Raw genomic sequence first — 15,705 nt, 5'->3', positions numbered from 1 at the left:
CACGTCTGTTAAACCCGGCCACCCGGTGGCGAGTCTATGCCCATGGGGGTGACATTTATCATACTTTTGCTTCAGTTTGAGGTTTATTTCTGTACACATAGTGTTTCAAGTGTTCGCAGGCTATTAGAATATAGTTGTATTGACAAAGTGCCTACTTTACCGTGTCAAATATTTGCACGCCCTTAATTGAAACAGTAAACCCTTGTATTTATTATCTTAAAAGCATGTCTTGTACACAATTTTGTCGGTGAGGTAATTCCTGATGAGAAACTAGTACAACTGCAATTCAGAAAGCATCTTTTTCAAATTTCGAAAAGCAGGATTGGCCCAATTTCAATGCTTCTGCACACAAATGTATTACACAGCGCAGGCTTATAAGCTCAATTCAATATGTAAAGTTTATACAAATATTCCTACAAATATATGTCGCACTAGTGCTCATAGAAATGCTGGTACATTAGTTGAAATGAAATAAAATGTAGGAATGAATAAAACATGGTGGAATTGACATTCGACTCAAACATTAGGCTACTCATCTATGTTGCTTATCACAGGTTCCTTCTGTGTTAATAATGAAGTTCCAACTGCCGTCATTCAACTTCTCTTGCAGCCCCAGATACAATAAAATGCTAACATCCCTATATTGCATGCCGTCAATAAATTATTGAAATATCGAGAACAGACAACGAATACTCACCAAACATTGGCATTTATTTGATGCTCTAATGAAACAGACAGTGGAAAGCTAGCTTACTGAACAATCAATTCCTCTAAAAAAGTACCCATTTGTAAAAAAAAAAGAAAGGCACGAATAGAATGAGATCGAAAGAATCCACAATGAACCATGTAGACCAGAACCAAGAGGCAACAAATACATGAATTGGTCTAAGAGAACAAGTTCATATGTAACAAAGAGAACCATGAAAAAAAACAGCCTAAACAACACATCATTCAGACATCTGTAGTGTAACAATTATTACAACGAACATACATAGTTTGTAGAGGCATGCAAACAGTAATTTTTGAGACACAAAAGAACATCAATTACTTTTCAAATAATGAAAAGCCACAATATAACAAAGCAAATATCTGTTTTTGCCGACTTCTTTTAATTAAAGTTTAACTGTATTTTGACTTTTTTTCTCAGCTACAACGGCTTTGTGTGGGTTAGTTCTCGTAAATCCTTTTGCTCTGTGTTCCATAACGTGTTGACAAAAGATCTACAGAAAATATGGTAACCCCACAAAAGTGTTTCAGAAACGCATTAAGAGAAAGCTTCAGCTTGGGGGCTCCCACCTACATACATGGGAAAGGAAAGATCATTTTTCTTGACAACTACTGCACGAAACCAGATGAGGTTTGTTGCATATAAAAGAAATAGAATGTAGAGACTGTTGGTAGTGAATATTTGATTTAGGCTAACAATCTTTTAATAGCAATTGTTGAAAATCACAAATTTTCAAAAAACGACTATCAAATTTACAACTCTGGTAACTCAGCAATGAAAAATACTGCAATTCTGTAAAATGCTCCAAATAGGACACCTAAAGCGGACAATATTTAGGTATGAAACAAAGCGTTAAAATAAGCCACTAATAAATGAGTAGGACATCTGCAAAGTACCTGTAAACAGTGTAACAATTTGACAAGATATACATTGATACATCAAATTTGTCTGCTTTGGAATATCTAGCGTATGCAGTTTACAGAGCTACGATATCTATTCCAGGTGCAGAGCTAAAAATTTATAAAGTTCTTGCTCCAATTTTTTTAATATGAAAAATCTTTGTAAATTCCTGTTATAACATTCAGGCCTTCAAACTAAATTATGCTTCCAGGGGTAACCAGAATTTAGCTTTTTCTCTCAAATGTAACAAATTTCGTTACAATCGGCCCACTGGTTATTTCAGAAAAGCATTTATGCGTTTTGCATGTATTTGAATAGGCGGGATCGAAGTTGGGGATGAGTTAAAGCTTCCTCTCAGGAGTATGTGGAGACACTTGTGCTACCTGATGCAGTAGAACACTAAGTAACATGCTACACGAATGTAGATTTTTAATTCAGACTCTAGTTCAACGAGATTGATAAAATACCCTAGAGTATCATGTGCTGTGCTCTCCAAGTCTGTTCAAGTGATGAGGACCTGAAGCAGGCAATGCAACTATATGGCCGGTCACTTGTATGAATGCACCGGTGTATCTTCAGGGCATTCTTCAACGAGAATCGCTGAAGGCAGAGTGGGCAATGAAATGGCTTCTCGCCTCATGTGTTTCCTAAGGCTGCCCTTTTGTGAGAATCTCCGAGAGCATGAAGGGCACTGATATGGCTTCTCGCCTGTGTGGGTGCGCAGGTGGGCTTTCAGGTGACCCTTGATTGAGAAGCTCTGAGAGCATGAAGGGCACTGATACGGCTTCTCGCCTGTGTGGGTGCGCAGGTGGACTTTCAGGCCGCTCTTTTGTGAGAATCTCCGAGAGCATGAAGGGCACTGATATGGCTTCTCGCCTGTGTGGGTGCGCAGGTGGGCTTTCAGGTGACCCTTGATTGAGAAGCTCTGAGAGCATGAAGGGCACTGATACGGCTTCTCGCCTGTGTGGGTGCGCAGGTGGACTTTCAGGCCGCTCTTCTGTGAGAAGCTCCGAGTGCATGAAGGGCAGTCAAATGGCTTCTCGCCTGTGTGGGCGCGCAGGTGGTCTTTCAGGCTGCCCTTATGTGAGAAGCTCTGAGAGCATGAAGGGCACTGATATGGCTTCTCGCCTGTGTGGGTGCGCAGGTGGACTTTCAGGTAACCCTTGCTTGAGAAGCTCTGAGAGCATGAAGGGCACTGATATGGCTTCTCGCCTGTGTGGCTGCGCAGGTGGGCTTTCAGGCTGCCCTTTGCTGAGAAGCTCCGAGAGCATGAAGGGCAGTCAAATGGCTTCTCGCCTGTGTGGGTGCGCAGGTGGGCTTTCAGGCTGCCCTGTACAGAGAAGCTCCGAGAGCATGAAGGGCAGTCAAATGGCTTCTCGCCTGTGTGAATCCGCAGATGGATTTTCATGTCTTTTTTTCGTGAGAAGCTCTGAGAGCATGAAGGGCACTTATATGGCTTCTCGCCTGTGTGGGTGCGCAGGTGGGCTTTCAGGAACCTCTTCTGTGAGAAGCTCCGATTGCATGAAGGGCAGTCAAATGGCTTCTCGCCTGTGTGGGTGCACAGGTGGGCTCTCAGGTGGCCCTTTTCTGAGAAGCTCCGAGAGCATGAAGGGCACTCAAATGGCTTCTCGCCTGTGTGGGTGCGCAGGTGGGCTTTCAGGTGGGGCTTTCGTGAGAAGCTCCGAGAGCATGAAGGGCAGTGAAATGGCTTCTCGCCTGTGTGAGTCCGCAGGTGGATTTTCACGTCTTCTTTTCGTGAGAAGCTCTGAGAGCATGAAGGGCACTGATATGGCTTCTCGCCTGTGTGGGTGCGCAGGTGGGCTTTCAGGTGGGGCTTTCGTGAGAAGCTCCGAGAGCATGAAGGGCAATGAAATGGCTTCTCGCCAGTGTGGATGGTGGCATGTGCTTCCAGAAGAAATAGTTCATCTGCCACATAGTCACATAGCTGACATCGGTGGATGGATCCTTGCTTTGAGTTGTCACATTTGGCAGTTGACGCAGAAATTGAAAGCCTCGATGCTGCACAAAGAAAAAAAGTAAATAAGAGTTTTTACGAAATGCCAAAAAAGAAAACATGCTAACTTTAATGACAAGCTATCTTTTTCATTTGATTTGGGAGATCTTCAGGGTGACCTTAAGTATGATGAAACAAAGAACTAATGGTCATGTTTATTTACTCAATATTTCTGCATTTGAATGCTTCATGACCCTGTTTGCGAAGTCCACTTATAAAAGGGATTTTTCAGAAAGCTAAAGAATTACAAAGTGACAGAATGTGGAGTGCTTGACTACTCTCTACTCTGACCCTTAGAGAACATTTCAAAAATGCTTTGACCAAGCCTGCTCACATATCCTCAATGATCACTTGACGCCCGGTAACCACATTAGGCACTTGCAAAATTTATGATTCGCTGGCACAACAAATTTGTTTTATACGAGACTTCATCAGCGAGTTTCTTCTTGACCACACATTGAACTTTGGCAATGTTATCGTAAGTCGAGATTGCAAGGAGCCGGCTAGGAAATTCCGCAGTTTTCCTCACATAACCTGCCAACACCTACAACCCACATCCTCTTTCAGAACAGCTCAGAAAGAAAAAAAGAATAATATGAGTCTATAACCCATGGTAACAACTGCATACGGAACCCCTAGATGTTTACAAAACAGCATCCATTTGGGGATAAACCACTTGTGCGTGTCGTATATTCAGCCAATGACTCTGCTTTACTGTTTCCGGAGACGGGAGCTGGGCCGTTGAGCACGGCTTATCGTGACCTAAGTTCTACTTTTCCAGCACCATGTGCACTATTCACTAACTGCTAAATGCAAAATGGCGACCCACACAGAGGAGGAAAATGACCGACCGTGCAGGAGAGAAGGGAGCTTCAATACACAGGGGTGGGAAAAGGGTGGGATTCCCCAGGAAATAACGAAACTGTGAGAACTTGAGAACCTTGCCCTGAAGTGTGGCTTTGTGGCAGCGCACGCTGCGTTGTCATGGAGTGAAACTTCAAATTTAAATTCCAGTAATTCACACCCCGATCGTTACCTTGCAGTACATTTTTTACGATGTTTGGTGCGGCTTAGAGGTTCAAAAATATGGCAACTTCTTTTGGAGTGCGCTGTGCTCCTTGTGCTCTGCCATCACAAAATACTGGCAAATGATTGCTGGAACCGACAAGGAATGGTATGCTCCCTTTGCAAAGCGCAGTGGATGTTAACACACTAGCAGGTGAAGGTATTGTAGTATGTGCGAATGGAGGCACCAAGCACCATTGGTGGCGCCGAAGGAATGACATACACACTAGTTTCATATCGTGCCCGACTTACCCCTCGGTTGCAGCGAGGGTGCTTATATATATATATATGTAATTTAACAGGCATGTTCGTCTCAGCAACATGGGCACGGCGTTTGGATAAGGGTCACTAACACAAGGCAGCCACAGATTGAAAAACTGACAGAGAGAGACACACACGAACGTCAACTTCTTCCTCCGTGCTGGCACAGAACTGGCGCCGAAGTGCTCCCGTACAACCCACTTTGGAACGGTGCGGTGGGTTGCACCACCAACCTCTTGCTATTTTAATGCCCAATGTCCTACCTATGAATTCCTATAAACAAACTTCGTGAAACCCTATTGTGAACTTTGTTTTTGTACGCCCTTGTTGTTTCTAGTTTACCTAACTTTTTCCAAGCTTCAGGTTCCCTTTTACTAATCTCCATTCCGGACATGGTTATTTTCCCCCTGCTCTTGATGAACCCGAGGGCTTCAAGGACGCTAGTGATTCCTTAATCGACCGCTGGGCAGATATCTTCACATTCTAATATACCATGCTCCATTGCTCCATTCCTCTCCTTGCTCCCTTCACCGGCGGCACCTCCTCTCCTTGCTGGAGCAAGGAGAGGAGGCGGTGGGTTGCACCACCAAGCTCTTGCTACTATACTGCTTAATACCCTACCTAGGTTAAAATCCACCCTTTGTAGCAATTACTACGAACGGGTGGATATCTGATTTTCCCTTTATTCATTACTTCTCTCCACCTTGCGGGTTTCCGCAGAACTACTACGTCAAACTCTTGCCTTTGCTTCGTGTTGTCGACAAATTCGACTTCGCCCTGCCATCTGCTAGCCACCAGGTTAGCTCAGATGGCAGAGCGGCTGCCCCGGAAAGGCGGTGGTCCCGGGTTCGAGACCCGGACCAGGACGAATTTTTCTTCAACTATGAGGCTTTTCTTTCGAGGAACCCGTATGGGTTTCCTTTGTAGCAATTGCTACGAACGGGTGGATGTCTGATTTTCCCTTTATTCACTAGGTTAAAAATGAAAAAAAATAAACATGATTTCTCACAACCAAATTTTCTGACCCCCTATTGTGAACTTTGTTTTTGTCGTTTCCCTACTTTTCTCCCACCAATTTTCCTACCACCTCTTACTAATCTCTATTGCGGACATGTGTACTTTTCACTTGCTCTCGCTGAACCCAAGGGCTTCAAGGAGGCCAGTGGTGGCTACGTCAACCACTGGGAAGGTGTCTTTACATTCTAATAGTAAAACACGCTCTATCGTTTCCCTACTGTACCGCAGCAAGCACATGCTTCTTCTTCCTTCTTATATCTCGCTTTATAAGTGCGTGTTCCACGGCATTCTGATCTCGCTTCAAAATGTAATGAGCTTCCCTTTGAGTTATCATAAAGTGCTTCTTTTCTGATTTAGTTTTTTCCTCTTACGTAGTTACTCATGGTAGGTTTCTTTTTTCATTGCCACCACCCATGAGATTATTTCAGCCTCTGACATTTCACTTGATGTTCTTTGTTGCTGTGTTGCTCACCACACAGGCCGCATACTTGCAGGTAAGCTTTCTAGTTCTTTTCGTCCACTATGAATGAATGTTATTCTTGTACAAACACCAGAACACTCTCCCGGTCTATTCACTTTCTTCCATATTCCTCAGTCGTTATTCATGATTAATTTGTCTGTGAGCTTCCCTCACCTCAAAACTTGTCCAGCCCATATCACTCTCGATAGCTTCATTTATAGTCCTCCCGTGAGTGCCCAATGCGAGGCGTCCTGCTGACCTTTGGCTCCAATCGAGTCCCAATTGTATCCCTGATTTCAAGCAAACAACCGAATTTCGAAATGTAAGTCTTAGAACCATTAGATCTTTCCACATACCCCACAGCACCTCGCACCTATTGTATCTTACTAGTGCTGTGTGTTTCATTATGGCTGCATTTCTCTTCCCCTTTACTTTAGTCTTTTTTCCTGTGTCTCCATATATTTATTGCCTTCATTTATATGTATACCAAGGTGTTTATATTCTTTTACGCAAGATATTTCCTGGCCCTGTGTTGTCACTGTCTTTTCGCTGTTTTCAATTAATAATATTGCACCTCATTTTTGAACACTACATTTCAGACCTAACTTATGGCCTTCCTGTCCACAGAATTGGCCAGACAATGCATGTCACTTTGCGTGTTAGCTAGCAACGCAAAGTCGTCCGCATAAAATAAACCTGGAAGCTGCTGCTCTACTACTGTACCGGCCGGCTTGTATGAGAGATTAAACCTAACATTTATTCCTTCTAGCCCCTTTCCCTCCCCACCATGAACATCATAAACAGCAGTGGGGATAACGGGCACCCCTGCCTCAGTCACTTGTTGATATCAACCTTCTCCTCGCCCCTCATCCCTTCCCATTCATCGCAAACTGTATTTTGTAGGTAAATCACTCTAAGCCGTAGACAGTCGTCGCCTATGCCTTCCTCTTTTGGGGCTCAACCGGCACCCCGCATGCCACCATTTTGAATTATGCTGGCTTGAGGCTTGTTTGGAACTGCTGGTGGCTTCAACTGGATTGGTGTCGCAGCTAGGTGGCATGAGCCGCTACCCGATTTCAAGGGTTAAGCCTTATCCATCCATCCATCGTGAACGGTTACCATTGCCACTTGTGTGCAGCCTGCTTGTCTCGCGGGATATTCTCGCCTTTCGGAAGTGAATTTTTGCTGTGTGTTCTCGACACTATGGCCTCGCCTCACGCCTCTCCGCCGAACTTTGCAAAGAAGAAACGCGGCAACTACACCACCTTAACTTTGGAAAAGAAAGCTGCGATTATTGAACTCATGTAGAAAGGACGGACGCAAGCTGACGTGGCGAAGCAGTTCCAGCTGTCCAAGCAAGCAGTTTCAGATTACATCCGAAAGAAGAGCAAGATACTGTCTGCCTTCGAGAATTCACTCGAAAGAAAAAAACGGACCGCAAGGGTGATCATTTGCATCTGGAAGACGCATTTAAATTGGGGCTTAAAGGGGTGGGGACAAAGAATTTTCCAGTTTCTCGTGACACGCTTGAACAGAAGGCCAGAGATCTCGCCATCAAGATGAACATTGAGAACTTCAAGTTCACTGACGGATGGCTCCGCAGCTTTAACAAAAGGCATGGAGTATTTTTTAAGAAGATGTGCGGTGACAGTGGAGCCGTCAACCAGGCAAGCTGTGGTGGCAGAATACTGCCGCAATGATTTGATCTTTGTCCTGCAAAATTACAGCCCTGAGGACATTTTTAATTGCGATGAAACGGTTTTATTCTTTAGGATGCTGCTGGGCCGTTTGCTGTATTTCTCAGGCGATCCAAGTACTGGAGGGCGGCTCAGCAAAGAAATAATTACGGTTACGGTCGGTGCGAACACGACCGGTACCGAGAAAATTCCACTTCTTGTGATTGGAAAGTCGCAAAACCCCAGGTGCTTCAAGGGCCCCAGAAACCTGCCAGTATGGTACATGAGCAATTTAAAGGCATGGATTACGCAATCATTATTCGAGGGTTACCTGCGCCGCATGGACGGAATGTTTCGATCCCAGCAATGCCAAGTGGTGATTTTTGTCGACAAATGTGCAGCCCATGGCGCTGCAGACAATCTGCAGGCCATCCGGCTGGAATTTTTGCCCCCGAATACCACGAGTGGGCTACACCCCATGGGCCAGGGCGAGATACAAAATCTTAAAAGCGCTCTACCATGCTAGTCTGCTTCACCGCACAATCCTGTGCATCAACAACGAAAAAGTGCACACCGTGAATCTCTTCACGGCAGTCTGCATACTTGCTGATTCGCGGAAGGCCGTTCAGCCAGCAACGATAGCAAATAGGCACGCTGTATTTTGCGCTGCTGAATCTTGAACTGTGCGCAGAGCCTACTCACCACGAGATCGTGACACAAGTGCTTACGCTTCAAAATGATTCCGGATCCGATGCTTCAGCTGTCCTCAACCAACGACATCGGACATTAGCAGTGCGCTGATGTTGCTGTCAAATGTGTACGACGAGAGGTCGACCCTCGCGCAAATACAAGCGGATGTCGTCGCACGGAGGTGCAAAATGAGGCAGCACACAATCCGTGACTATTTCAATGTTGATCCGCAAATATAAAGTTCATTTTCCCCATTCACAAGTTTTTTCGGACTGTTGTCTTATTCGGACATTTTTCCCACCCATTGTAGTCTGAGAAATCGGTCGGCGACTGGAAATATAACTGAGTGCAGCATTTCGACACAATTTCACATGTTGTTATAGTCATTCGCAATACATATATATTATATTATGTATGTATGTATGTATATATGTATGTATGTATGTATGTATGTATGTATATATATATATATATATATAAATATATATATATATATATATATATATATATATATATTATACATAGAGAGAGATAGAGAGCGAGAAAGAGAGCACAGATCGTTTGTGGTTTGACCCTCCCCCCACTCAATGAGACATAGTTGGTATACCACTGTTACCACTTCCATCCTGCTGGTGTCAGTGATGTTTGCGGCGGATGGACGTGTTTTTCCAGGGCCCCGTGGCTTCGACGAAAACATGGAGTTTTTTTGTACATGCTTTGAGCTTGCTTCTGTTTTTGATTTCCTGATTTTTTAGCCTTTAAATAGTAACTGACTCGTTTTCTTTTTGTGTATTTTTTTGTGTGTGTTTTGTGTATATTTAGTTCTGCAGGATAGCCACAGCACCCATTCGCGAAACGTGTTTCAACACGTGCAACCGTTTTGGGATGTTAGCCTTTGTAGCTTTTAAATAGTAGTTTGGAAGTCGCAATACCATTAGCTATTAGTGGTTGCAGTCTGTGTGCATTGGTATCGGTAGTACTGCTTTGGTAGGACAGTGAGAGCGTTTGAACACGTGTGAACACGTGTCGTACCTTAAGTCCGTGTGGCATTCATTACTTCTAAATCATTGGTGATAACTACTTTGCAGCATTTTAAGGATCTAGATTCTGTGCGTATAGGCCTTTGCTAGAAGGCACATGCTCTGAAAGCTTCGATGTTTGTATTAGAAAAAGCGAAGTGCAACACAAGGCAAGAAAGATGGTAAAGCGTGCAGTGTACAGGGAGTCCCCCAAGGTAGACAAGGGACCGGATGAGAACAGGGAGGAAATCAAGTCAATCGCCAAACACTGTGATGTCGATGCTAGGCTGAACAAAATGGAGGCTTTCCAGGATGAGCTTGAGAAACAGGTCAAAGAGCTGGAGCGTGATGGACAGAAGGTGGTGGAAAAAAGGCCAAGCCGCCGAAGAAAAGCCGTACAGGGCCGCCATCATGAAGGAGAATGGTCGCGACAATGCAAAGCAGTCTGCCAACATGACAGGAGAGGGAGTGTCAACAAAGCAAGTGGAAGGTATGCAAAGTAGGGTGAGAGTACCTGGAAAGAGCTTCACCTATCTTGATGCGACCACAAATGAAAAGCAGGAACGCAGAGGTCAATGCCCCTTGTCAAGTTCAAACCACACAGAAACCTCCCCCTTTCCCCTTCCCACTTTCAATAATGTTTACCACCACCACGACCAGAAAAGCATGACAAAGGTAAGCAGGGAGAGGCCTCGGCAGTAGGAGAGAGTGAAAGGATGATTATCGCCGGCGACTCAAACCTGGCTAGGTGCTCAGAGGCAACTGTGGAGAGGGTGAAAGCTGAAAAATGAGTAGCGGTAGGGATATTTCCAAGAGTGACATTAGTAGGCACTGCCATGGAGCAAGCAAAAGCAAAGCTTGCGGGAATAGCCCACGGACGCGACCTTGTCGTAGTCACAGGTGGGCTAACTGACGTCCCAAACAAAAAAGACAGGACTAGCCCAGCCGTTGGCGAAGGAGGCAGATGACTTGTGTGAGCTGTCCCCACAGGTGCAGATCGTGGTGTGCATGGTGCCGGATGTGCCTGTACGTGACAGTAACGTACAAAGAACCATAGTGGCTACTAATGAGGCTATATGGACCTTGAGCCGAGAGAAATGTTTCGACGTTGTACAGGATGCCTACCAAGTTGACATTTCCAAATTCCCTGAGTTTTCCAGGTTTTCCCTGAGTGCCTTTGCAAGATTCCCAGAGTGATGCAGAACTATGTTTTATGTCAAGACGGGCTGAAACCATATCACCCGACGCTGTCACTCTCTAGTAAGCATATGAAATTTTTTTAAAAAAAGAACGACTTCATTCAGTTTGAATACTAAGGAGTAGTGTTTATGTAATGCAAAAAGAGAATAGACGGGAGGGGTTAGTAAAAAGCACAGCAAATGAAACGTCTGTGAAAAAAATTGCAAATCGAGTCGAACATTCTCAAATACGGATGAAAAGGAGATGCATACAGAAGCAAATATTTTCGAATATGAGCTATTTATATCAATTGATAGCAAGCTCAGTGGTATGAGGCCCGAACTTTGTCACAACTTAGATTCTCTCTCAACAGCTCGTATGTCAACCTCAACTGTCCTAACATACTCTCAACCCGCGCATGACGCCTCAGTGTTGTGTTTCACTGCTTTAAAGAGTTTATTTTGGCTTGGATGAGGGACACCTGTATCTCGGAATCAACCAACATTGTTTTTTGAGCTCAAGCTCCTTCAAAACGGCGGCAGCACGCTTCCTTTCCCGTTCTTTCCTCAATGCATAGGTCCTTTCTGTTCTTGTCCTCCTTCCGCCACTCGTTCGCCACACGGACCATTTGAAGCATCATCTTGGTCAATCGCACAGTCCACGTCCGATTTTCCGAAATCCCTAGGGGTCCGAAAAATTCCGAAAAATTGGCCAGTTGGAAAAAATAAATGCATGTCATTTACTGCCCTTAATGGCTCAAACCGCCATAGGCACATTCGAAAACGCTCTGAAGGCCTGTCGGTACACGTATTAGGCATATCGGTGCTCGTACTGTGACAGGGGAGACCGGGTGCACGCGCGTATAAGGAATACATACTGTGTCCGGTGGTATAGCCGCTTCCCACGCTTGTTATGCTTCACTGCAATACTTTTACGTATGCTTCACCAAGTAACATTTCCGTACGGAGGCGAAGCTGACTTTCGGGAACCGGCATATGCCGGCATTGTGCAACGCACTGTGCTTTCCAAGCTTCTAAGCCAATCGCGAAGACCACAAAGGCGGAGTCCGTGCCATTGCTGACAGCAGCGAATTCTTTCAATAAAAAACACGGCACCCAATGGCAAGAAGCTTCATAGCGAACGTCGAAGCAGCTAGGCCTAGCGTTGCTGCAGTGGTGGCTACGGCTGCCAGCGGATCTGCAGGCGAGAGCGCCGGTACGAGGCGGCGAGGTAATCAAAATGGCAGCGGTGGCGGCTTCGATTAACGCCGTTTCGGACCTGCGGTTAAGGCAAAACGTCTGGAAAATCGGACGTCGAAGAGTTCTTGCGTCCGAAATTTTTGGCGTTCTGATACATTGACTCTGTGGGCTACGTGGTGGTGCCGCGAATCCATCCAAATTATCGGGAATCCGGAAAGTCTGTTGTTGACTGCACACTGGCAACTCCTCCAGCCGGCGACAGACAATCAATGATGATTCATTACGATTCCTGTCTGTTACTCGAGCCAGCATTACCACGACTTCCAACCCTTTCAATAAAATTACAGCATATTTTCCCTGATAGAGGCACAAATTCCCTGAGTTTTTCCAGACTACTCAAAATCCCTGAGAATTCCTGGATTTCCCGGTTGGTAGACACGCTGTTGTAAACAGGGAAGTGAAAAGGTGTGGTGGTTTCTAACGAGACGTGGTCTACTTCAACAACAGGCTTGGACGAGAAGGGAGCAGGCGACTTGCTGGTCGTGCGGTTCCATTCTTAAGGGGCCCACGGACGATCAGGAGGCCAGTGTAAGTAGTGATGAAAAAGGTCCCCCTAAAGGAACCTCGAAATAGCATAATTGTAAAATAAAAGCAAAAGGAGGCAAAGAGGAAAGAGAGCTCGCCATGCAAAGGCTATATAAACATGCAAGCCGGCAGAAGAAAGGAGACGTGGGTAGAGATTGAGGAGCAGTTAAACAAAGAACAAATAGGGGTGTATTCGGTTACAGAAACACACCAATTAGAGAATCGAAAGAGCCGCCAGTGATTGAGAATCATGTTTGGGAAGGGTGCAATAGAAATAAATCTGAAAGAAAGGGAGAAGGACTCGGAACGCTCATCCATCAGGGAGCCAAATGGAAAATAATAAATTCAAAATGTCAAGAGCATCTATGGTTGTCATGTACAATTAGTGGAAAGAAAACTTAGCTGCAGGCGTAACGAACTTGTGGCCTGGAAATAATTGCAGAGAGAAGAATCAAGAGTTAGTGGAATGTCTAAATGCCAATATCAAGGATTTCGGGAATGGTGCCCAAATTATTCCATTAGGTGACATGAATGCCCACATACAGGATCTATATGGCTATACTAACAACAATGGGAAGTCAATGCTAGATCTTTTTAAGCAACATAACCTCGTTATCGTGAATACAGGGCCTAAGTATGACAGGCAGACCACGTGGGAAGTGGAAAACCGGCATTTGACAATTGATTACTGCCGGCTGATAGAAGGAAGTCCTGATTAGTTGAGAAAAATGGTCATTGACGAGGAATGGTATAGTAGCATAGGCAGTGACCATAAACGCGACATTTTAAAGCTGGTTAGTTAATTTGGGTTTAATGGCGCAAGAGCGACTAAGGCCATGCTGTGCCAGCCACAAGATATTGTTACGTGTGGAAAAACACAGATGAAAGAGGCTACATACAGGGTATTTACACTGGAGCCAGACCACCAGGCCGACATTCGCCCGCGCAAAGGGCACAGACCCACTTCGTCGTCGTTCTCGCGGAGGCTCGTCCCTTGAGCATCGCTCGATGATATCGTAATACTACCCCCCGGCGCAAAAGCGCCGTCACGGTGCTGCTAAATATCAAAGGCGCGTGGAGAGTTGTAGGGTTTGAGTCGGGCGACGTGGACAATGTCAGTGGTTGTCACAGCGGAGGACGTAGTGGGCGTGTCTAGAGCGATTTCGTAGGTGACATCGGTTACTTGGCGAAACACACGATATGGACCTTTGTAGCAGGAAAGCAGTTTCTCACAAAGGCCAACTTTACGCGATGGTGACCAAAGCAACATGAGGGCGCCGGGCACAAAATGGACATCACGGTGATGGAAGTCGTAGCGTTGCTTTTGTATGCCTTGAGAGACTTGTGAGGTGCGCGCAAGTTGGCGAGCATGGTCAGCATGGGCGATAACATCACGGGCATAAGCGCTAGTTGAACCTGTGATGGACGGAAGCACAGTGTCCAGTGGTAGCGTCGGTTCACGGCCATACAAGAGGTAAAAAGGCGAAAAGCCAGCAGTTTCAAGACGGGAAGAGTTATACGCAAATGTAATGCCAGGTAGAGCCTGGTCCCAGTCACGGTGGTCGTCTGAAACGTATTTAGATAGCATGTCTGTAAGGGTGCGGTTCAAACGCTCAGTGAGGCCGTTCGTTTGCGGGTGGTAGGAGGTGGTAAAATTATGCTGTATTAAGCAGGCACGCATGATGTCGTCGATGACTTTGGCTAAGAACGTACGGCCACGGTCTGTTAGCAATTGACGCGGAGCACCATGAATCAAAATGTTATCATGGAGGAGGAAGTCCGCAACATATGTTGCGCAACTGGTCAGAAGAGCGCGGGTTACGGCGTAGCAGGTCACGTAGTCCGCCGACGCGGCAACCCACTTGTTTCCTGATATAGATTCCGGAAATGGGCCGAGAAGGTCTAAGCCGATACGATGGAAGGGCTCGGCAGGGATGTCGAGCGGCTGCAGGTAACCAGCGGGGGGCTGGGAAAGCTTGTTGCGTCGTTGGCAAAGTTCACAAGCGGCGACGTAATGTCGTACGGAATGGGCAAGGCCCGGCCAGAAAAAACGGCGACGTACACGGTCATAGGTTCGAGATACGCCGAGGTGTCCTGCCGTTGGTGCGTCGTGGAGCTCTTCTAGAACGGTTGAGCGCAGGTGTTTAGGTATAACAAGTAGGAACTCAGAGCCGTCCGGATGAAGGTTACGACGGTACAGAGTACCGTCGCGGAGGACGAAGAGGCGTAGAGTGGCGTCGGCCGGAGTGTTCAAAACGGTCTATGAGTGCTCTGATGTAGGCGTCACGACGTTGCTCGTCGGCGAAATGAAGCAGCTGCAACACAGAGAATACACAAGCAGCACTGGTAATATTGGAGGAGTCAGGGTCGTCAACAGGGTAACACGACAAGCTGTCAGCGTCTTGGTGCAGGCGGCCAGACTTGTAGACCACGGAATACGAAAATTCTTGTAGTCTCAAAGCCCATCGACCAAGCCGGCCTGTAGGATATTTTAGGGATGAGAGTCAGCAGAGAGCATAAAGGTCAGTGACTACGGAAAAGGGGCGACCGTAGAGGTAAGGACGGAACTTCGCAACCGCCCAGACTACAGCAAGGCATTCTTGTTCCGTAATGGAATAGTTGCGCTCCGATGGTGTGAGGAGGCGACTCGCAAAAGCAATAACGCGATCCTGGCCACGCTGACGCTGGACTAAGACGGCACCTACGCCATGACCGCTGGCATCTGTACGCAATTCTGTAGGGGCATCAGGGTCGAAGTGGGCGAGAATGGGTGGTGAGGAGAGAAGAGTGACGAGACGAGAGAAGGCGGCGGCTTCTGCAGTACCCCACGAGAATTGTACGCCTTTCTTCAAGAGATTAGTGAGGGGTCTAGCAATTGCCGCAAAATCTTGAACAAAACGACGAAAGTACGAG

At 46.1% G+C, this 15,705-nt stretch overlaps 1 protein-coding gene across 3 annotated transcripts in view; it reads right to left on the bottom strand.

Annotated features, from left to right (window-relative positions):
* Positions 1–690: 690 nt before the first annotated feature.
* LOC142590438 (uncharacterized) overlaps positions 691–15,705 on the bottom strand; it is a 49,624-nt gene continuing 34,609 nt past the window's right edge. For 2 of the 3 annotated variants that reach the window (XM_075702546.1, XM_075702547.1), the window contains one exon: positions 691–3,646. In XM_075702546.1, the coding sequence (XP_075558661.1) occupies positions 2,175–3,646 (1,472 nt within the window). In that variant the 3' untranslated portion in view covers positions 691–2,174. The remainder of the gene's footprint in view (positions 3,647–15,705) is intronic. The other variant, XR_012830133.1, reaches the window with a different exon arrangement.

Source organism: Dermacentor variabilis, chromosome 8 (assembly GCF_050947875.1).
Source record: "Dermacentor variabilis isolate Ectoservices chromosome 8, ASM5094787v1, whole genome shotgun sequence".
Taxonomy (NCBI): Eukaryota; Metazoa; Arthropoda; class Arachnida; order Ixodida; family Ixodidae; genus Dermacentor; species Dermacentor variabilis.
This window is presented reverse-complemented; position numbering and strand designations above follow the sequence as displayed.